The sequence below is a fragment of the Lepus europaeus genome, chromosome 4 (genome assembly GCF_033115175.1).
Source record: "Lepus europaeus isolate LE1 chromosome 4, mLepTim1.pri, whole genome shotgun sequence".
In the NCBI taxonomy this organism is placed as follows: Eukaryota; Metazoa; Chordata; class Mammalia; order Lagomorpha; family Leporidae; genus Lepus; species Lepus europaeus.
Genome location: NC_084830.1, coordinates 73,266,578 through 73,289,839, shown reverse-complemented (window position 1 = coordinate 73,289,839; position 23,262 = coordinate 73,266,578). Strand labels below are relative to the sequence as shown.

Sequence of the window (23,262 nt, the reverse complement as noted above, 5' to 3'; positions counted from 1 at the left end):
AGGATGTATTTATTTAACATTCATTCTTTATTACATCACAGTAATAATTTGTCCAAAACAATACCTAGACCCTTGTAAGAAAATTAAGTTCATTCCAAAGCTACATAACTGCCTGCTGGAGATGGGTTAGGTGTTAAGAATGCATGTCATATGGTGGGTGGTCCATGTGGGGACTTCCAAAAACAGAAAAACATGAACAAAGGTGGAATCAATGGTTCTTTTTAAAGTATGGTGCTTTTTTTAAGATTTATTTTTATTTATTTTAAAGACAGAGTTACAGAGAGAGGTAGAGACAGAGAGAGAGGTCTTCCATCCTCTGGTTGACTCCCCAGATGGCAGCCATGGCCAGAGCTGCGCTGATCCGAAGCCAGGAGCCAGGAGCTTCTTCCTGGTGCAGGAGCCCAAGGACTTGGGCCATCTTCTACTGCTTTCCCAGGCCATAGCAAAGAGCTGGATTGGAAGAGGAGCAACTGGGACTAGAACCAATGCCCAAATGGGATGCCAGAGCTTCAAGCTAGGGCTTCAACCCGTTGCACCACAGCGTTGGTCCCAAAGTATGGTGCTTTAAAGCTAAAGAATCCTGAATTAGTGGGCATTTGGTGGAGCAACTAAGGTGCTGTTTGGGACACTCACATCCCACATAGGGAGCCATATCAGGAGTTCCCTCCAGATACCAGCTCTTTGTTAATGAGCACCTGAAGAGACAGGAGGTGATGGCTCAAGCACTTGGGTCCCTACCACCCACGTGGGAGACCAGCTTGAGTTCCTGGCTCCTGGCTTTGGCCTGGCCCAGCCCCAATTGTTGCAGGCAGTTGGGGAGTGAACCAGCAGATAGCAAATCCCTCTCTCTCTCACTCCCGCTCTCTCCCTTTCTCCCCTTTCAAATAAAATGAGAATAGAGAAAAAAAATTTTAAAAGAATCTTGAAGGGATTTAGATAAGATTATAAACTAAAACATTTATTAAAGGAAAATTAAGCTGCTATCGGGAGAAGAAATAGGAAATACACAGATGTTATTTATCCAGCTTCTCTGGGAGAGAGGTATTTGAGATGCTTGAACCTTTAGTTAACTGAGCAATTGACTCTTTAAGCAATAAATATTTTTCAAATGTTTTTGATGTGTTAGCTGGGATTACTAGAGAACCCATGGAACCATTTGACATTTTCTTCAAGATTCAAATTCACTAATGTCTATTCATTTTAGTAGATTTTTAACCTTCTATTTGTTTTCTGATTTTTTTTCTAGTTGCAAGAAAATTGCTTCCCTGTGAGGTGTCATTCATGTGTTCATTTCTATCTGATCACATCCTGCTTGCACATCAACTTTTCTCTATGATGTTCTTCTAGAAAGCCCTAAGTAAATGAAGGTTATCAATTTTGTTACTTTGACCTTTTAAAAAATATCTAAACTTCCAAGATCAGACAAGATCGGGTGCATTCAGGTGATGTTAGAAATGTGCCGGGGGATTCCAACTCAATCCCATCAAGATGGGATGTACCAATGCCATCTCACTAGTCAAAGTGATCAGTTTCAGTTCATAATGGATCATAATGATAGGATTAAGTGTCAAAGGGATCACATGAACAAGACTAGTGTCTGCTAATACTAACTGATAGAATTGAAAAGGAGAGAATGATCCAACAGGGGAAGCAGGATACACAGCAGACTCATAGGATGGCAGATGTCCTAAACAGCACTCTGGCCTCAGAATCAGCCCTTAAGGCATTCGGATCTGGCTAAAAAGCCATGAGAGTATTTCAGGCATGGAAAGCCAAGACACTGTGGAAAAAAAAATGATCTAAATGAAAGATCTCTGTGAGTGAGATCTCAGTGGAGAGAACGAGCCATCAAAGAAGGAGACAACTTTCTCTGAAGGGAGGAGAGAACTTCCACTTTGACTATGGCCTTGTCTAAATAAGATCAGAGTTTGTGAACTCAAGAGGCTTCCATAGCCTTGGCAGCTCATGACAAGAGCCTCGGGTGACTACTGACGTCATAAATAAGGGTGGCAATTGTTAAATCAACAACAGGAATCACTGTGCACTTACTCCCCATGTAGGATTTCTGTAGTTAATGTGTTGTACTATGTGAATTAACGGTAAAACTACTACTAAAACAGTACTCTATACTTTGTGTGTCTGTGTGGGTACAAATGGTTGAAATCTTTATTTAGTAAATACTAAATAGATCTTCTGTATATAAAGATAATTGAAAATGAATCTTGATAGAGAATGGAATGGGAGATGGAGTGGGAGTTGGGATGGTTGTGGGTGGGAGAGAGGTTATGGGGATGGGGAAGCTGCTATAATCCAAAAGTTGTACTTTGGAAATTTATATTTATTAAATAAAAGTTAAAAAAATCTAAACTGGGCACAGGATGAGCAGTAGGGCTTGTTATTAAACAAAATAGATGAAACATTATTACTATGAAGCAGTTGACCAAATTTTAATAACTAGAAACTAACATTTCTACCCAGGAATAAACACTAACTACCTAACAAACATAGACATCTTCAGATTTAGTATCTCTTCTAGTTGGGACAGGAGCTTTCCTTGGAGTTTAGCAGCCCGTGTAGTTTATTTCACTTATGTTTAAATTCAAGTAAAATATACCTTTTTTAATTTTTATTTTTTAAATTAAAAATTGAATTATAAACTTTATTTTTTTAAAAATTTATTAAGGTAGAATTCACTTAACATCAAATTAATGACTTTAAAGTGGGAAAACTCAGTAGCACTTAGTACAGTCACAATGCTATGCAATTGTCACCTCTAACTTCAAAATATACATTTGTACCATAAAAAAGTGAAGCATTGGTTTTTAGGAACAGAATTGGATTTGGTTTTTATTTTATTCTTTATATTTATATGCACTCTCCAAATTTTGTTAGCGTGAGTATGTTCTATCTTTATGATCTTAGGTATCCCGTGTCAGAGCACTGGTTTGTGTCTCAGCTGCTCTGCTTCTGATCCAACTCCCTGCTAATGCACTTGGGAAAGCAACAGAAGATGGCTCAAATGCTTGGGCTCCTGTACCCACATGGGTGACCCAGATGGAGTTCTTGGTTCCTGGCTTTATGCTGGTCCAGCCCTGGCCATTTGCAGCCATCTGGGGAGTGTTTTTACTTTTTGCATGTTATAACATTTTGACATCCTAGAAATCTTGCTGTCCAAAGAGAGACTGTCCTTCCCAGGATTAGCCAATTCCTAGACATAGCAAAGGGCTTAGCAATGGGAGCACATCTTTCAGAAGCAAAGCAACCAATCCCACCTCACTGCTGCAAGCATTTTTTATCTGACTCTTAGCACCAAGCCAATCCCACAGGACCAGATACCAGACAGAGATTACTGATCACCCAGAGTCCACCAACATCACTCAAATTCATGCATCCTAAACTGCTTCCTGGGAAAATCCCAATAAAGACTCCAGTCCTCATTCCTAGTTCTACCTCTGACCAAACCTGGTGCTTCCCTTGAGGTCCTGGATGGTGTGGCATGCGCCCTTTCCTTGGTAAGTGTGATAATATATTCTTCTTTCAATGGCATTAACCTCTTCATGCCACCACTTAATCATCTCTATAAATTAAGATCCCTTGGGTACAAATTACAGAACAGCTTCCTTAAACATCTCTCCATGAAATGCTTTGATTCTCTTTTATAAATTAATACATTGAATTTTCTCTTTATTGCTAATCTTTTGGTTCCTATCATATACATACTTTTAAGCCTTCTGATGCACCATCATCATCATCATCATGCCATGAAAATCTCAACAACTTTTTTAATGGCCTAGAAGGCTTACCCCTGCCTGTTTCCATACCTACTATGTGATCACATAAAACCATTTTTACCCATGACTTTTTGTAAAAGTAAAACCAAGGGTTGGCATTGCAGTATGATGTGTTAAGCTGCTGCCTGCAATGACCACATCCCATATCAAGGCACCAGTTTGAGTCTAGGCTGCCCTATTTCCAGTCCAAATTCTTGCTAATGTGCATGGGAAGGCAGCAGAAGATGGCCCAAGTTCTTGGGCACCTACCAGCCACATGAGAGACCCAGATGGAGTTCCTGGCTCCTGTCTTTGGTCTGGCCCAGCCCAATTGTAGTGGCCACTTGGAGAGTGAACCGGCAGATGGAAGATAGCTCTCTCTCTCTCACTCTCTCTCTCTCTCTCTGTCCCATCACCAGCCTTTCAAATAAATATTTAAAAATCCTAAAAAAGAGTAAGGCCTGGCATTGTGGTATACTGAGTTAAGCTACCATCTGCAATGCCATCATCCCATATGGGCACTGGTTTGAGTCCTGGCTGCTCCACTTCCTATCCAGCTCCCTGCTATTGCACCTGGGAAAGCAACAGAAGACGGTCCAAGTGCTTGGACCCACATGTGAAATCTGAATGAAGCTCCAGGCTTCTGGCTTTGGCCTGCCTAGCCCCAAGTGTTGTGCCACTTAGAGAGTGAAGCAGCAGGTTAAAAGTCTCTCTCTTTTCCTCTCTCTCTCTTTCTAACTATAAATAAATGTTTAAAAGAAAAACAGGAAAGTCAACTGCTTATCATATACAATATGGCCACTTGGGACCTCTGTGCCCCCACTTCTTGCTTATTTTCTTTGAAACTAACGACCCTGTGGGTTACCCAATCACAAGTCTTCCCTCCCCTTACAGAACACACTAGCAAGTGGTATTTCCTGCTGTGTGGCAAACAGCAAAAGAAACTGAATGACACGGGTACAGCACAGTCAGCTCCTGGCTTAGCCCATGGAGGCCTGAGCCACTTACCTACAGCTAGGAGAATGGACACACTGCTTCAGACCCAAAATACATTGCTAGCAGCTACCTGCCACAGGATTACCTTGCTTGTTTAAATTTGGCACCACTGAGTATGTGCATATACAAGAGGTTTTCAAAAAGCTCAAGGAAAAAACATATTATGAAAACACAATGCTTGGATTTCAAATTTGCACCAAAAACGAACTTATATTTTGATTCCACTTTCTACAGACTTTTAAAGCACCCTTGTATATTGCTAGGCAGATACTACTCCGATGAATAACCCCAGTTATTCTACACTGAGTGTAAGAGAAAGTTTTCTGTTTTAGGGATTCTTCATTGCCAGGCTGGTTACCATTTACCTTTTACTTCATAAGCTTTGTGTTCCAATCTAAAGGTTTGGCTTTACCATATGACTGCGCAAGCACAATAAAATAAAGGCAAAACAGAAACACAACAAATTAGAATTTCAGGAAACACAACAGAGCAGACCATCAAAACCAGGGAGAAGAATTAAATATGGTCCTTTAGCTCTTTCTGAGACTAGTCTTTTTAGACCAGTCTCTATGCTTCCTGGCAACCACACCGAAGAGTGATACCAGGATGTTTCAAAAAGTCTGTGGCAGCTAGAATGAAAAGATAAGTTTATTTTGGTTTGAGAAACATTTGGAAATCCAAGGCCCTGCGGTGAGGGGGTGTCTCTGGCATACTTAAAGACCAGCAATGAGCCCAACATAGCTGAAGCAGAACAAACAAATGGGACTGAAAGAAGTAGGTGGTGCTGAAGAGTTCACCAGGGGTTAGACCAGAGGGGACTCTTCTGTGAGTGCGAGGGAAGACTACAGAAGCTTTGGGCAGAGGAGCAGCGTGTTAACAGGCTCCCTCTGGAGCCGAGTGGAAGACAGCTGAAAGGGACGTATGGGAAGCTGGAGAAGCAGTCAGCAGGCCACTGGCCTTTTCTTCTCATCCCATTCTGCTCCTTTCTCTCTCACATCTACTTCCTAGAATGCTGCCAAACGCCTGTTCAAACCTCCCCACTCCTAGTAGGGAAGAATTCAGCACAGGCCTAGAACGCACACTCTCCAAGGGATGGCCCTCCCTCACCTTCTCAGTCACATGTCTCCAACAGGCCAACCACCATCAGCTCATTCAGCACTTTCAAATACGCCTACACAGTCCTGCTAGCTTCCAGGAGTTCTCCTGCCACCTCACCTCCACCTATGGAAGTTCTCCCAGTCTCTGGAGATCATCCTAAATCCCACCTCCTCCACGTCACCTTTCCTACCTGCCTTCAGTACACCATGCCCCTGTGTCCACCCTCTTTGGATGGTCCTTAGTATGTTTCCATCTCTTCTTGTCTTCTCTTCCTCAGTGGGCTCCAAGCTCTCTGATAGCAGACCAGGGTTCCCCCACCTTTACAATGACCATGGGCCTTCTATAACAGGGAATACTCACTGAATTTAATGGGGCCAACATTATCCTTCAGTGGACACAATTCTGAAACTCCCAACAGCTTCTCTCAATCTGTGCATAACCTTACAGTAACTTTTATTTAGTCAGCATTATAAATATACAAGAGCACTTCAAAAAGTTCATGAAAAATGGAATGGAAAGAATTTATTTTGGTGCAAAAGCAATTTTGAACTTCATGCATAGCTTTTTCATCATATGTATCTCGGTACAAAAATATTTTCATAATATGCAGAAATGCTTATTATAAAAAATATTATGCATGGATTTCCAAATTGGTTTTGCATCAAAATAAACCCACACTTTTAATTCCATTCTTCCACAAACTTTTAAAACTACTCTTGTACAAGTTGCACTTAAACAGACAAAACTCTAACCCAGGAAAATCTGTTACATTTCATGCTAAATTAGTAATGCTAAGCAATTAAGTTTGAAAGACTAGAAGTGGACACAAAAACACAATTTTCCTCAGGGTTAGCTGTCAGCAAAAGTTTTCTACATAGGAAGATGCCCAGTTAAATTTGGAAGGCTTTAAAATGCTGGGCCTCAAACCACAGAAAAATTGATCTATTTAAATATTTTAAGCATTTATTTTTATTGGTAAGACTTTGATGGAATCAATGCTAACCTTTTTATGGGGAGGTAATGCAGACACACTGAAAATTTGACTTTCTTTTTTGTGGTGTTTTTAAAACAGCCCTATTCCTGCATAATTTATAATGAGAATCTGAAAACACTGAGTCAGATTTTCCCAATGTCTGTCATCAAAATGTGGAGGTGCAGAGTTAAAGTGCAGTGTATTTTCCCCTAGTATCCTGGGCAAGAGAACTTCCCAGAAGGGCACCCCCTGGAAGGCCCAGATCATTTTCTTGCTACGAAAGTGTAAGTTACTACCTTAGCTCTCTTTCTGCCTCCTTGTTGAAGAAGCTAACATTTGTGTCCAAATGCAAAATAAAAACCAAAAGAAGCCCTATCCCAGGAAACACAAGGCAAAAGAATCTGGAACTCAAACTCAGATTCAACTCAAAATGAAATCCTTGAACCACTGTTTAATGTGAGGCGAAAACAGTGACTCTCAGCTTTGTAATACAAACTATATGAATGGCAGAATAATTCCCAGGGACTTAATCTGTCCTTTTGAGAATCATAGAGCTATTAGACTTCCTATACGGGATGTGTATTAGATATACTAGAGAACATCAATGTGTACCAGATAAATACTAATTAATTTGAAAGATTCCTGCCATGGAACTCCAAATCCCATTAAGCTGGGTGGCACTAATGCCATCTTACATGTTAAAGTGATCATATTAAGTATGTAACTGATCATATAGATAGGATTAAGTGTCAAAGGGATTACATACATAAGAACAAGTGTCTGATAATAACAATAGATAGAATTAAAAAGGAGAGAATGCTCCAACAGGCCACACAGCACTCATAGAACAACAAACGCCCTAAACAACATTCTGACCTCAGAATCAGCCCTTAAGGCATTCTGGTCTGGCTGAAAAGCCCATGTGAGCATTTCAGGTATGGAAAGCCAAGACACTGTGGAAAAAAATTATCTACATGAAGGATCTCTGTGAGTGAGATCTCAGCAGAAAGAAGAAGCCATCAAAGAAGGAGGTACCTTTCTCTGGAGGGAGGAGAGAATTTCCATTTTGATTATGGCCCTGTCTAAATACTGATGGAGTTTGTGAACTCAAGAGGCTTCCATAGCCTTGGCAGCTCATGACAAGAGCCTCGGGTGATTACTGACATCATAAATGAGAGTGGCAATTGTTAAATCAACAACAGGAATCACTGTGCACTTATTCCCCATGTAGGATCTCTGTCTTTAATGCGTTGTACTATGAGAATTAATGGTAAAACTAGTCTTCAGACAGTACTTTATACTTTGTGTGTCTGTGCGGGTGCAAACTGTTGAAATCTTTACTCAGTGTAGAGTTGATCTCCTGTATATAAAGATAAATAAAAATGAATCTTAATGAAGAATGGGATGAGAGAGGGAGTAGGAGGTGAGACAGGAGTGGGGGTAGGAGGGCAGGTATGGAAGATAAACCACTATATTCCTAAAGCTGTACCTATGAAATTTGTATTCATTAAATAAAAGCTTTCTTTAAAAAATTTAAAGGATTCTAATAACATCATTTCAGTGTCGTCAATATTGTCTGAATCATCTTTGGCAAAACATTTTCCGTATCATCTGACTGAAACAGCATTGCTTTCTAACAAGATGATGTGTCTCTTGAAGTTCTAGCCTCCATACAGTTAGAGAACCTCAGAATGAGAGGAACCAACAAAAACGAGCCTGTCCTCTATAATCAAGCCACAGTTGAAAATGGAGAATTTGTCAGAAATACTAACAAGGAAATCAGAAGAGAAACAGATTTTAGAAAACAACCACATATCACTGTGCAACAACACTTCCTATTATTTCTTTTAAAAGAAGATACCCTGAGTCATCAGGCTGAACATCGAAAAGGCAGAACAGCAACTCCTAGCAGTCCAGGAAGATATCCAATTAAACATTTCCATTTCAAACATTTCCATTCTCAAAAATCACTTTTATATTCTCTGATGGCTTTTATCATTTTGAATCTGCTGATCTACCTGTAGTCCCCCCCACAAGCAGACCCAGAGACAAGAATTCAAGTCCAAGGAATTTATGTGGAAGGCTCTCGAAACAATGGGCCAGGACGCAGGTCATCATGCATAGGAAGAGGAACGTTGAATTGTTGGTCAGCCATTTACTTAAAACTTCTTTGGGGAATGGGAGACCAGGAGCATTAATCCTTTGGTACATGAAACATCCCACAAGAAGCTGCCTCGTAGCTGTCCCAGTCTACAAAGAAAATCTTCAGGCAGATAATGAAGGTCCTGGCAGTTGGTGCGCCTCCACCATGAAAATGCTAAGGTCCTAGAATGTGGGTAGAGTATTGACAGCGTTGCCTACGCACCCTCCCAAAGTACTTCATGCCCAGCAACAGATTGTATGCACTCTGGCTTTTTTTTTTTTTATGTATCAATGCTCTCCCCCTGTTTTCTACCAACCAATACACCACATGGTTCATATTCAAGTCATCTAGCTCAAAGCTACAAAACAATTTTTCTTGCCTATGCCTTTATTTCTACCTATAAGTCTCCTTTATATTCTCCTAAATTGATTCTAAGTCTATTTTTATGTATTGAATTATTTAATATCAACCTTGCTCTCAACTGAACTGTTTTTTAAAAGAAATCACTCCAGTGATAGTGGCCATAATTGTTCATAATAATATCCACCAAAAAAAAAGGGCTGATCCACAAAGGGGAAGAACTCAGGCCATGTTGTCATCCAAAGAATCCTTTGTTATCGGAGCATAAGAAGTCACAATTCCTGGCTGCTCCACTTCTGATCCAGCTCCTTGCTAATGGCCTGGGAAAGCAGCAGAAGATGGCCCAAGTTCTTGGATCCCTACCACCCACATTAGAGACTTGGAAGAAGCCCCTGGCTCCTGGCTTCAGCCTGCCTCAACCTCAGCCATTGTGGCCATTTGGGGGAGTGAACCAGCTGATGAAAGATTCTCTCTCTCTCTCTCTCTCTAATTCTGACTCACAAATAAATAAATAAATCTTTAAAAAATAATAAGTCATAATGGTAGTTCCAAAACGCAACTGTCTCAAAATAATATGGAGGAGGAGGGAGAATTTTAACCTTAAGTAGGGAGAAGAATTTTCAATTAATTGTCTTTGCACTTGCTTTCACAAATACGATCTTTAAAAATGGTCCAATCTGAATGCATTATTCTGAGGCTGTAAGGAGAAGCCTATGATATGTTAGTAACTTTATTCTAAGCCTTAAAGTTTCATCTTTGCCCTTATTGCATGCATAGTCAAAGTGAAATGGTAATGTGCCTAGGTAAATTGAACTTAAAATAACCTTGACTGCCATAAGCCCTTGGTAAATATTATGTTTCATAATTTATACCCAAAAAATCAATTCAGAGAATTCAGAAAATAAGGCTAAAATGAATGTGACTATAGTATTATAGGTTTCTTGAATTAAAAGGACATACTTCAGTTCAACACATACAAGCGTACTTTAAAAAGTTCATGGGAAATGGAATTGAAGAATAAGCTTGTTTTGGAACAAAAACTTTGAAATCTGTGCATAGTTTTTTCCATAATTTGCATTTTGTATTAACTCTTTGAAGACCTCTCATATTAAACTGATTATATAATTAAAGTCAATTCTAATTATTTAGCTGTTACATCACCAAATACAGCTTTAATAAAATGGTTTTTAAGATAAAGAAAAGAGAAAAAATAGGCCAGAACATCACTGAACCTTTGGATGTTTTTGCCCTGGAATTGGAGGTCCACCCTCAGCCATCCTTCTCCATAGACATACACCAGCATTTGACAGAGCCACTGTGAGATGATATCTCTTTCTAGTAGCAGGTTTTATACTTGCGTAAGGATCAGACCACACCACCAAAGCCACTGTTCCCCTACAATAAATTATCCCTGTATAACGCTCCCAATATTTTTCAAACCAGACATCCCTAATAACTGTAAATATATATTTAAACATTGGCATCTTTATTATCTAAATCAGTGCTTCTCAATCTATGTATGTAGGAATATCCTTTTCAATCTGTCATCTATGGATACATTTGCAAAATACATTAATGATAAATTATTAGGCAATTTAGTATTTTTAAAAGTAAGCAAAGTAGAAGCCCAACTTTTTATTACTACTCGATTCAACAGATATCAAATTACTAAATCCAATTTCTAAAACAGTTGTGCAGCCCTCACTCTTCATTTCAGTATTTATCTGCCTGTTGACCTGTACCAGACAGCTGTGGGCTGTGGGCAGCTGTCGCCTAGAACTGCACCTCGGGGAGCACTGATGGATTATACTTGTACTTATTCAAGAGCTACACCTTACCTCGGACATTCTTCCCAAATCCCATAGAAGAAACTTTCTTGTCCACGTGGTCACTGTTGTTTGATTTCTCTTTCATGACATCATCATCGCTGGCAGCATCATTAGAAAACTTTTTCTTTTTCTTTTTCTTGTGTCGAGGTGGAAGCTTTTTTGGAAAAGTAAACATTGGGAATATCACAAGAAACATTGCAATGGCACAAAGGAGGAATCCGCTCCACCTAAAAAATTGGGAGATGTGAATAGTAATTTTTGGTTTTTGTTTTGTAAGCAAGAACAGATCAGCGATGCAGAAGCTTTCAGTGATAAAAGTCTTCAGAGAAAACTTTTAGCCTGGAACAATTGTGAGGCAGGAGGAAACTGAACAAATTAAGAAAACAAAAGGATTCTCCCCTCTGTGGTATAAATAGAAAATCTAGCCAATCATTATACTAGTATCATAACAAAAATTATACTTAGCAGCCTGATTAGAATTCAACTCAAGCACTTTTGAGCACTTATGTGTAGTTCTAACATCATTAACCCTTCTACAATGTGCATTTTGTAATAAGTCACTAAATTATAAATCTGATAGAAAAATAGAACAGACTCTATACATAGCATGCTTTGTGGACCAATGTAGAAACTTTATTCTCAGGAGGAAAAAAGCCATATCTCAAGTAAAATATTTTTAAGCTGCTGATAATATTCAAATATTTATCTGTAAGCATATAAAAATCTACTGGCCTCCACTTAGCTGGTCCTCTCACTTCTTAACCAATGCGAAGGCTGAGATACTTAGCCTTAAACTTCACCTTCAAGAACTTATCATATACTTGCAAGCAAGCCAAAAATATAAAATGCAACCTCCAAGACATGCAAAAACACATACAATTAAATGTTGGATTATGTTGTATAGATTTCAAATGTTATGAAACTTCAGAGGGGAGGTTAATGTGTATCAGAAAGTTTCCTGGGAGAAGCAGCACTTCAGTGATGTAGATTTGGGATTCTGTCCCAATTCATCTGAGATGACTGTGTTGCAGACAGCTTGTGACACATACCAAGAGAACTCAAATTCCAGTCCAGTATCAGAGCCATGTGTTAAGGCCTTGTGCTTGTTGCCTGCATAACTCCTCATGGACAATTTCCCAGTCCCCTTCAACCTTTCCTTGGCAAGCATAGGTCCTCAGTCCTACCTAACACAGCCAACACTTCTAACAAGGATACATCAGCTTCACATTCTGCCTTTAGAGCCTCCAGGTTCATAAATGCCCAGACTCTGTCCTCTGTATCAACAAGTTCCTAGGGGGCCAGCACCGTGGTGTAGTGGGTAAAGCCGCCATTTACAGTGCTGGCATTCCATATGGGCACCAGTTCAAGTCCCAAGTGCTCTACTTCCGATCCAGTTCTCTGCTATGCTTTGGGAAAGCAGTGGAGGATGACCCAACCTTAGGGGCCCTGCACTAGCAGGGGAGACCAGGAAGAAGCTCCTGGCTCCTGGCTTCAGATCAGCACAGCTCCGGCCATTGCAGCCATCTGGAAAGTGAACCAGAAGATAGAAGACCTCTCTCTGCCTCTGCCTCTCTGTAACTCTGCCTTCCAAATAAATAAATCTTTTTTTAAAAAAACAAGTTCCCACCCACTTTAACTGAAATACAAGCAATGTCCCAAACATTAACGTTGAATTGGATCCAGGAAGGCTAGAGATCACTTGCAAAGTGAAAATTCATCTTTAAAAAAACCATGTTTGGATCAACTGTGCTCAAGGTCATGGTGTAGTTGAGAAAAACAGTCATTAATAATCAGTGTGCTATTTTCAAAGATATACTTACATCAAAGAATGTTTTTAAGATAATCAGGAAAAGGCTCTATTTTGAGAAGATTGCTTGGAGCAGATACACAGATTAGGTACTATAAAAATTGTTGAATAAGTAAATTGAAAGAGAGAGGATTTTTAAAAATGCCATCAGTCTTCAGGGAACATAGCTATGATATTGTCCAGCCTCTTTAGTACTTGGTTGCTTAGGAGGCCCTCATCTGTCAGCCCCTTCCTCCCACTTACCTCTCCCTGCACTAACCCTAAACACAAGTCCTCCAAACTCCTTCAGTTCCCCACACCTCCAGAAGGGGGCAGGCAGGGGCGGGCAGCAGCAGACAATGGAGGGCAGCGATGGGGAGTGGCTCATGAGCTGTAGTTTCAGACAGTTGGGGGTTCAAATCCTGTTTTCACCACTTACTAACAATGAGATCCTAGGGAAATTAGTTTGCTTTTCCAAATTGGCTTTTTCATCTGAAAGAGGGGTAATAAGAAGTGTTTGCTGGAGTCAACAAGAGTGTGTGAAGTGTTTGTGTGTGTGTGTGTGTGTGTATACTAAAAAAAATGCCTGTCCTCAAATCAGCAATTAATTAATGTTAGCTAATTTGGTTTGTTTCATTTCAATTCTATGTATATCTGTGCTCAGCCACCCCACCGTCCCATCCCCAGCCATTGATGTAAAATGAGAAGTAAGCATGAAAAATATATTCGTAATAGAGTATATAACAGAAGAAGGGAAAGAACTGCAACAAGTCAACAAAAATAGCACAGAAGTGTGAGGCCATTTCCAGGCAAAGCAGACAAGCCTCCAAGTCCACATGCTTCAACAGTCTCCAGGGCTGGCGCTGTGGCATAGAGGGTTAAGCCTCTGTCTTCAGTGTTGATATCCCATATGGGCACTGGTTCAAGTCCAGCTCCCTGCTAATGCGACTGGGAAAGCATCAGAGGATGGCACAAGTGCTTGGGCTCCTGCACCCATGTGGGAGATCCAGAAGAAGCCCCTGGCTTCTGGCTTCGGATCAGCTCAGCTCTGCCTGTTGTAGCCATGTGAGGAGTGAATCAGTGAATGGAAGATTCTCTCTCTCTCTCTCTCTCTCTCTCTCTCTCTCTCTCTCCCCTTCTTTCTCTGTATCTCTGCCTTTATAATAAATAAATCAATCTTTTAAAAAAAACAATCTCAAATCTATATAACTCATGACATAATGATGGCTCTGGGAAAACCTGAATAAGGCAAGAAGATGTGCATTATATGTTGGGGAAAGATCCATCAATAGCTAAAATTGAGAAGTCAAGGTACCTAGACTCCTTCCTAAGCCACTACTTGAAGCCCATTCACCAAAGGAGGCTATTTAAATAAATTGACTCGGAGCCTCACCCTGGAGTGAGTTTCTTATCCCAGCTCCTCCTGACTCTGAGCTCTGGGAAAATTATTTAACTTCCTGAGCATCAATTTTCTCATCTGCAAAATGAGCATAATATTAGGGACTACATTTGGTTGCTTGCAAAGCTCTTAGTATAATGCTTGACACAAAATAAACAGCCAGTAAATATTAGCATTATCCACTCATTCCTTCCATCACTTTCACATTTATTTATTAAAAAAATCATTACTGCCAGGCATCATATCAAATAACTGTGCCTTTGTTAGGTTCAAGTCTGTTACAAACAGTACTTAGTCAGTAAATAAAATTCAAATGTATTTTAAATAGATTTGTATATTTCTATATTGATCATTTTATGACTCATAGAACTAATACTGAGGCCTTTAAAGGGATCAACTTATGTGAACACTGACTACATTCAAAGGACTGAATAACCAATACATTCCAGAGAGCAAGAACTGTTTAGAAGTCTACGTATGTAAACACTCATTCATTCTTCCCAATGACCTTGGAAATTTGGTACTATAACTACTTCCCTTTATGAATTTGTTTTAAATGAGGCACAAAGAAGTAACTTCCTCAAAGTCATGTCACTCTTGAGTGCAGAGAAGAACTTAAACCTAGGGGAGCACAGCTTTAGGGTGTGAGCTTGAGATCTCTCCATTCTGCTACCAGTTGCAATGATGTCTACTAGCACATTTTTAAGAGTCAGCATGAAGCATCAATAAGACTAAAGTTCCTGCTTGCCTGCCTTTTCCCCACCCCTTTGCTGGTTCCCCCAGTTTTTCTTTCCTTCCACATGGGCCCTGATTCCATGCCCTTCTCATGACATCTGTAGAGAACAGAGCATATACATTGGATGCTCATAACCACATTTTAATCCTCCAGTTTTCTGACCATGAAAAAAAAAAAATCTTACACTGATTGATTTCAGAATTTCAAGGAGAATAGCTGAGACCAAATTTACAGCAGGAGCTAAACCCTAAAACTCCTGTGTTAGTTCCCTAACACTGATAGGGGAATTCTTTGTGAGATCTGAAAGTTCTATGAGGTCAAGCTCATCTAGATTTTTAGCTCTTCTAACTTCAAGGAGTATTACTTATGAAGATAAGTTATTGATATTTGTTAACCTCCTTGAAAATAGATTATTCCCGCTAGTCTCCTAGGGTAACATGTGGCTGTTGTCCTATAATGAAACACAGAGAACAAGGTACTTTAAGAAACTCTTTAGAAAGTAAATTACTAAATACACACAGTTGCCAATACAGAAGTAATCTCTTTGCTATAAAATGAAAACTCCTTACCAATGTATATTTATTCTAATCTATGTGAAATGAATTCAGGACACTGGTATTTTCTGTCAGTGCTTGCAATCATAAAGAAATAACTTAGTGTGTTCAAGTGAAGGACTGTGAAGAACTCAAACACAACTCTGGTTATTCAGGGAGATAATATAATCTCCAGAGTTGAATGTCTTGTTCTGAGTCCTAAATGTTACTTATTTTGTAGAACAATTAGTGTCTAGCAAGTGAGCCAGCAGCTAAAACTCCAGCACACTCAGGGCAAGAAAATACCATCAAGAGAAAATACCCACTGACAGGGTGACCAGACTAGAGTTCTGGGCGGTAGGGAACATCATAAATCAGAAACCCAAATTCCAGCTTCCTGCTAACGCACACCATGGAAGACAGCAGCTGGTGGCTCAAGTACAGTTCCTTGCCACCCACACAGGAAACCTGGATTGAGTTCTAGTTCCAGGCTTCAGCTTCTTCCAGGCTCCAGATGTGGGCATTCGGGAAGCAAACCACAAAATGGGAACTCTCTCTATATACATCTGTCTGTCATTTCTCTGTCTCTCTGCCCCCAAATACATGTTAGATAATTAAACTTGGTTAATTTGGGTTGGCAGGGCTGCATCCCTGCTGGAGGCTCTAGGGGAGAACCCATTCCCTTGGAGTCCACCTGCCTTCTTTAGCTCATAGCCCCTTCCCCCATCTTCAAAGCACATCACCCTGGCTTCTTCTTTGATCACACTATCTTCTCTGCCCGCAGCCCTCCTGCCCTCCCTTGCCTTTACAAGGATCTTTTAATGAAATAGGGTGCATCCAGCTCATTTAGGATCATCTCCCCATCTCAAAGATCCTTCACTCAAGCACATCTGTAAAGTCTCTTCTGTTAAGTAGGGCACTGTATTCACAGGTTCTGTAAAGGAAGAGGGGGAGAGGTGGGAGCAGTGGAAATCATTCTGCCTACTGCCACTGTTCAGGGGACTTTTACTATTTTACTCTCTTTGATAGGAACTTTTTAAACTGTTATCACACTATCATTATCAGTAAGGAGTGAAATGAAACTCTGTCCTTAATGTGCTGTACACTGTGATTTAATGCTATAACTAGTATTCCAACAGTATTTTTCACTTTGTGTTGCTATATGGGGGCAAACTGTTGAAATCTTTACTTAATATATACTAAACTGATCTTCTGTACATAAAGAGAATTGAAAATGAATCTTGATGTGAAAGGAAGGGGAGAGGGAGTGGGGAAGGGGAGGGTTGCGGGTGGGAGGGAAGTTATGGGGGGGGAAGCCATGGTAATCCATAAGCTGTACTTTGGAAATTTATATTCATTAAATAAAAGTTTAAAAAAAAAAAAGAAAGAAAACCATTCTTACCAGTTTCCGATGAAACGCGGATCATTCTGGTCAAGGTGAACGGGGTTTCTGGGATCAACATAAAAACCAATAAGAAGTCCACCTAACAAGTATCCCACTGCAGGGCCAAGTGCTCCCATGACATACATGATGGCTGAGAAGACAGAAGGGGAAATGTGAAAAAGCAGTATTTTCATTGGAGCATGTGCAGCTCGCTAATCCCCCCATCCTACCACAGAACTGCCCCAGTGAAAGCCAGTAAATAGTCTCCAAAAAATGAGAAACATCGGAAGTTTGTGTCTCTCTTGACGTTTCACTTTCCAACACTGCCCCTTTTTTAATTGTTACCTGCTGTCCTCTGAGGGAGTCAGAATCCTCTGGAGAGTTTTTTGATCACTTTAGTTTTAGTTTTTGTTTGTTTGTTTGTTTGTTTGTTTTTAGCATCTGATACTTTTATTTAATAAATATAAATTTCAAAAGTACAACTTTTGGATTATAGTGGTTCTTCCCCCCATAACCACCCTCCCACACGCAAACCATCCCATCTCCTATTCCATCTCCCATCCCATTCTTCATTAAGATTCATTTTTAAGCCGGCGCCGTGGCTTAACAGGCTAATCCTCCGCCTTGTGGCGCCGGCACACCGGGTTCTAGTCCCGGTCAGGGCACCAATCCTGTCCCGGTTGCCCCTCTTCCAGGCCAGCTCTCTGCTGTGGCCAGGGAGTGCAGTGGAGGATGGCCCAAGTTCTTGGGCCCTGCACCCCATGGGAGACCAGGAGAAGCACCTGGCTCCTGCCATCGGAACAGCGCGGTGCGCCGGCCGCAGCACGCCTACCACGGCGGCCATTGGAGGGTGAACCAACGGCAAAAAGGAAGACCTTTCTCTCTATCTCCCTCTACTGTCCACTTTGCCTGTCAAAAATAAAAAAAAAATAAAAATAAAAAATAAAAAAAGATTCATTTTTAATTATCTTTATATACAGAAGATCAACTCTACACTGAGTAAAGATTTAAACAGTTTGCACCCACACAGACACACAAAGTATAAAGTACTGCTTGAACATTAGTTTTACCTTTAGTTCTCATAGTACAACACATGAAGGACAGAGATCCTACATGGGGAGTAAGCCAAACAGTGACTCCTCTTGTTAATTTAACAATTGACACTGTTATTTATGACGTCAGTAACCACCTGAGGCTCTTGTCATGAGCTGCCAAGGCTATGGAAGCCTCTTGAGTTCACAAACTCTGACCTTATTTAGATAAGGCTATAATCAAAGTGGAAGTTCCCTCCTCCCTCCAGAGAAAGGTACCTCCTTCTTTGATGGCCCGTTCTTTCCACTGGGTTCACTGGGATCTCACTCACAGAGATCTTTGATTTAGGCGCTTTTTTTTTTTCCACAGTGTCTTGGCTTTCCATGCCTGAGAAACTCTCATGGGCTTTTTTTTTTTTTTTTTTTTTTTTTGCCAAATTCGAATGCCTTAGGGCTGATTCTGAGGCCATAGTGCCATTTAGGGCATTTGTTTGTTTTAGTTTTTAATACAAGTGTTCAAGTCCCACCCCAGAAACACTGAATTCAAATCTGTTAGAGATCCAGGGTAGTCAAGGAGGCTGTCATGAAGTAGCCAAAAGCAAGTAAAACAAAGACAAAACACAGTCTTACAATAAGAAAGATAAATAATAATGAAGGAAAAAAAAGTAAAAGGAAAATGTGAGTTTCACTTATCACAGCTGGGAGGTTCTAGCAGGAGGAGGGACCTCAATAAGGCCAGATTTGGCTCCCCGGTTGGATTCAGCTGGATTGGCAAAGCTGTCTAAATGCCCTCAAATTGCTAATATTCTTCAAAACATCACTTTAGAATCAAATAATATCTTGAAGTGCATTTGGCTTATTGTTAATTGAGAAATCTTAAGTAAGTCTCTTTAAATGGCATGGGTCAGCAGATCCAAATGCAGGACACCAACTGCAAATGGAAGAGAAAATAGTTTTATTAAAAGATTCATTTATTTTACTTGAAAGGCAGAGTTACAGGGGCTGGCACTATGGTGGAGCAGGTAAAGCCTCTGCATGTGATGCTGGCATCCCAGATGAGTGCCAGTTCTAGTCCTAGATGCTCCACTTCTGATCCAACTCCCTGCTAATGGAAAGTAGTGAAAGATGGCCCAGGTGCTTGGGCCCCTACACCCATGTGGGAGACCTGGAAGAAGCTCCTGGCTCCTGGCTTCGGATCAGCTCAGCTCTGGCCATTGCAATCATTTGGGGAGTGAACCAGCAGATGGAAGACCTCTTTTTCTCCCTGTCTCTATCTCTCTCTCTGTAACTCTGTCTTTCAAATAAATATTTAAAAAAGAAGCGAAGGGGCCGGCACAGTGGCTCAATAGGCTAATCCTCTGTCTTGCGGCGCCGGCACACGGGGTTCTAGTCCCAGTCGGGGTGCCGGATTCTGTCCTGGTTGCCCCTCTTCCAGGCCAGCTCTCTGCTGTGGCCCAGGAGTGCAGTGGAGGATGGCCCAAGTGCTTGGGCCCTGCACCCCATGGGAGACCAGGAGAAGCACCTGGCTCCTGCCTTCGGATCAGTGTGGTGCACCGGCTGCAGCGCGCTGGCCGCGGCGGCCATTGGAGGGTGAACCAACGGCAAAGGAAGACCTTTCTCTCTGTCTCTCTCTCTCACTGTCCACTCTGCCTGTCAAAAAAATAAAAAATAAATAAATAAAAAAGAAGCGAAATAAAGAAAGAGAGAAAGAGAGAGAGAGGAAAGAAGGAAGGAAGGGGGAGAGAGAGAGAGTGAGAGAGAGAGAGAGAGTTGGGGGCGAGCGCTGTGGCACAGAGGGTTAACACCCTGGCCTGTAGTGCCAGCATCCCACATGGGCGCTGATTCAAGTCCCAGCTGCTCCATTTCCAATCCAGCTCTCTGCTGTGGCCTGGGAAAGCAGTAGAAGATGGCCCAAGTCCTTGGGTCCCTGCACCCTCGTGGGAGACCCAAAGGAAGCTCCTGGCTCCTGGCTCCTGGCTTCAGATCGGCACAGCTCTGGCCGTTGTAGCCAACTGGGGAGTGAACCATCAGATAGAAAACCTCTATCTCTCTCTGCCTCTCCTCTGTGTAACTCTGACTTTCAAATAAATAAACAAATTTTTTTTTTTTAAAGAAAAAGTTACAGAGAGAGGGAGAGAGAAATCTTTCATCCACTGGTTCACTCCCCAAATGGCTACAACAGCCAGAGCTGGACCAGACAGAAGCCAGGAGCCAGGAGCTTCTTCTGGGTTTCCCACATTGGTGTAAGGGACCCAAGCACTTGGGCCATCTTATACTGCTTTTCCATTTCATTAGCAGAGAGCTGAATTGGAAGTGGAGCAGCTGGGAATTGAACCAGCACCCACATGGAATGCCACCACTGCTGGCAGCAACTTAACCCACTATGCCACAGCACCAGCCCCAAGAAAATAAGTTTTAAAAGCACGTGTTCAAGGAGTGGGAGGACTACATGTCTCACTGTCAGTGGATCAGAAAGATGGTAATTATATCTTCACTTCTATAATTTAAAATTCTTTTTTAAAAAATATTTAAATTTATTTGACAGGTAGAGTTGTAGACAGTGAGAGAGAGAAACAGAGAGAAAGGTCTTCCTTCCATTGGTTCACTCCCCAAATGGCTGCTATGGCCAGTGCATTGTGGCTGGTGCTGCGCTGATCCGAAGCCAGGAGCCAGGTGCTTCTCCTGGTCTCCCATGCGGGTGCAGGGCCCAAGCACTTGGGCCATCCTCCACTGCACTCCTGGGCCACAGCAGAGAGCTGGACTGGAAGAGGAGCAACTGGGACTAGAACCCGACACCCATATGGGATGCCAGCACCGCGGGCGGAGGATTTACCAAGTGAGCCATGGTACCGGCCCCTGTAATTTAAAATTCTAAAATAAATAATAGTTTGCCAATCTAAACACTTTAAGAGAGGATAAGAAATTTCTTAAGCATTATAGAATGATTTTGCCAAACTCATTTTCTGTACTCCTATTTAAACTCAGTTGTAAGGAGACAAATCCATAAGCCATTTAAGGCATGGTATTTGCAAAGCATGAAAACAAGCTCAGGTGCTAAGTGCTTCTCACTTCTATTGCTATCATGCATTTTTAGCCAGCAAATAAAACAGGACATTTTGCCATGTCCTTTCAGTAGCACTCTGTTTACCAGAAAGCAAACTGGAATAATCAGAATGACTTCTTACTTTGTCATCCACATCGAAATAAACTTTGAATAATCTTGTGCCTCCTGTTACTTGTAACTACAGGCAACAATACAGTAATTTAACACCTGCTCTCACTTTTCACACTATTTCAAAAGAAAGAGCACAGTGTTGATTTTACAGAATCATCTGCTTTCAACAATAAGACACTCAGTTCTTCGACGTCTCCATCTGTGTCTGGAAATGGAGAATGGAGGCACAGCCACAAGTGATGGGTACTCTTTTGGAAGCATGTTTTTCATAAGTAAAATTAGGATCTTGTTATTTTTAAAAAAAATTTACTTATTTATAAGAGGCAGAGTTACAGACAGAGAGAGGGAGAGACAGAGACAGAGAGAGAAGAGATCTTCCATTCACTGGTCCACTCCCCAAATGGCTACAACAGCTGGAGCTAGGCTAATCCAAAGCCAGGAGCCAGGAGCTTCTTCCGGGTCTCCCATGTGGGTGCAGGGGCCCAAGGACTTGGGCCATCTTCCACTGTTTTCCCAGGCCATAGCAGAGAGCTGGATCAGAAATGGAGCAGCCAGCAGCCAGGACCCAAAGCAGTGCCCATATGGGATGCCAACACTGCAGGCAGAGGCTTAATCTACTACACCAAAGTGCCAGCCAAGTATTTTGAGAAATATCTTATTAATCTGCTTATAGTGTAGACTGTAGCTCAGGAATAGAAAGTTTGTTTTTCAGTTTCAGGTTTTCCCGTATGCATATGAAGATAAAACTTACACCTCCAGGAAGCCAACACCATTGACAACCTAAAACCGTAATGAGGCCAAAATGTGACATGAATCATCCTCCCAAAATAGCTCTCCTGGCACAGAAGAGGCCGCCTCACAAACACAGACAGAGAAAAGGGCACTTCCGCCATTCTGTTTATGCCTGAGGCACTTGGGTGCATCATCTAGGAGTGCCAAGCAGGACCGGGTAGGATGTGTGCGAACAAGACCCTGCAGCTCTCCCGTGAGTGGAAGAGTGATCCAGTGGCATTCACCAGAAAACCTTAACTAGTTTATAAACATAGACAATGCTTTTTGAAACTCAGCAATATCGCCATAGTTATTTTTATTGTATGGTAAACACTTGAAGTCCAAAGGCATTACCCTTATACACACACACACACACACATCTCTTAGGTCCCATAGATCATTCTCTGGAAACAAAACCTGTTCAGGTCACTGAGTTAACATTCAGTAATTGGTTCAACAATGGCACTCACTCACAGCTTGTAAGAGGAGCAAACTGTTGAAACAAACTCATACCATTCACTTGCCCTGTCAAAACTCCCAGTCAGTCCCTACTGACTTACAAAAGGTCTCAAAGGTTGGACCTGGAGTTCAAGGGTGGGACAAACTACCCTCCAGCTACTGATCCAGTCCTCAAACCATAAGTTCATGAGCCTGTATTCTAGGGTGCAGGACAGGCCTGGACAGAGCCAACTTTCTTCCTTTGCTGACCTTATCATTCCCTCATTCATTCTTTAACCAACTTTCATTGTTGTCCCCCAGATGTCTCTCTCCTCAGTGTCTCCCTGTAGACTATCTATCGTCTATTGCAGTGGCTGCCACACTTCCTCATGCAACTCTGTAAGAGATTCTAAGCATGAATTCCCAGTGCATTTACATTTCTGAATAAATAATGTATATACCCTACTAGTCTTCCTTTTGCAGCTCACATGTAATGTACCAGTAAATCGTGTTGGTTCTCCCTTCAACTCTTATCCAGTATTTAGCCACTTCCCCCTATTTCTACTGCTAACAGCCAGGTCCAAGCTGTTAGCATTGCTAAGCTAGAAAATTGCTCTTGGACTTTCCTGGTGTCCCTGCTTCCTCCTTACTTTCCCTACAATGTATTTGCAACACAGCAGCCTAATGATCCACTCTAGAAACATGAGCCAGAACATATCACTTGTTCATTCAAACCCTCCAGTGGCTTCCCATCTCAGTCTCAGTAAAAACCAAGGTCCCTGGGTGGCTAAAAAGACCCGCCTGCACGTCTGCACTCTGCCCCCATGATCTCTGCACTGC

At 41.4% G+C, this 23,262-nt stretch overlaps 1 protein-coding gene across 2 annotated transcripts in view; it reads right to left on the bottom strand.

Moving 5' to 3' along the window:
• The window catches only part of SLCO5A1 (solute carrier organic anion transporter family member 5A1), a 167,529-nt gene that overhangs the window by 72,205 nt on the left and 72,062 nt on the right, over positions 1-23,262 (bottom strand). For both annotated transcript variants that reach the window (XM_062189557.1, XM_062189558.1), the window contains exons 2-3: positions 17,026-17,158; positions 11,179-11,396 (exon numbers count right to left, since the gene is read on the bottom strand). In XM_062189557.1, the coding sequence (XP_062045541.1) occupies positions 11,179-11,396; positions 17,026-17,158 (351 nt within the window). The remainder of the gene's footprint in view (positions 1-11,178; positions 11,397-17,025; positions 17,159-23,262) is intronic.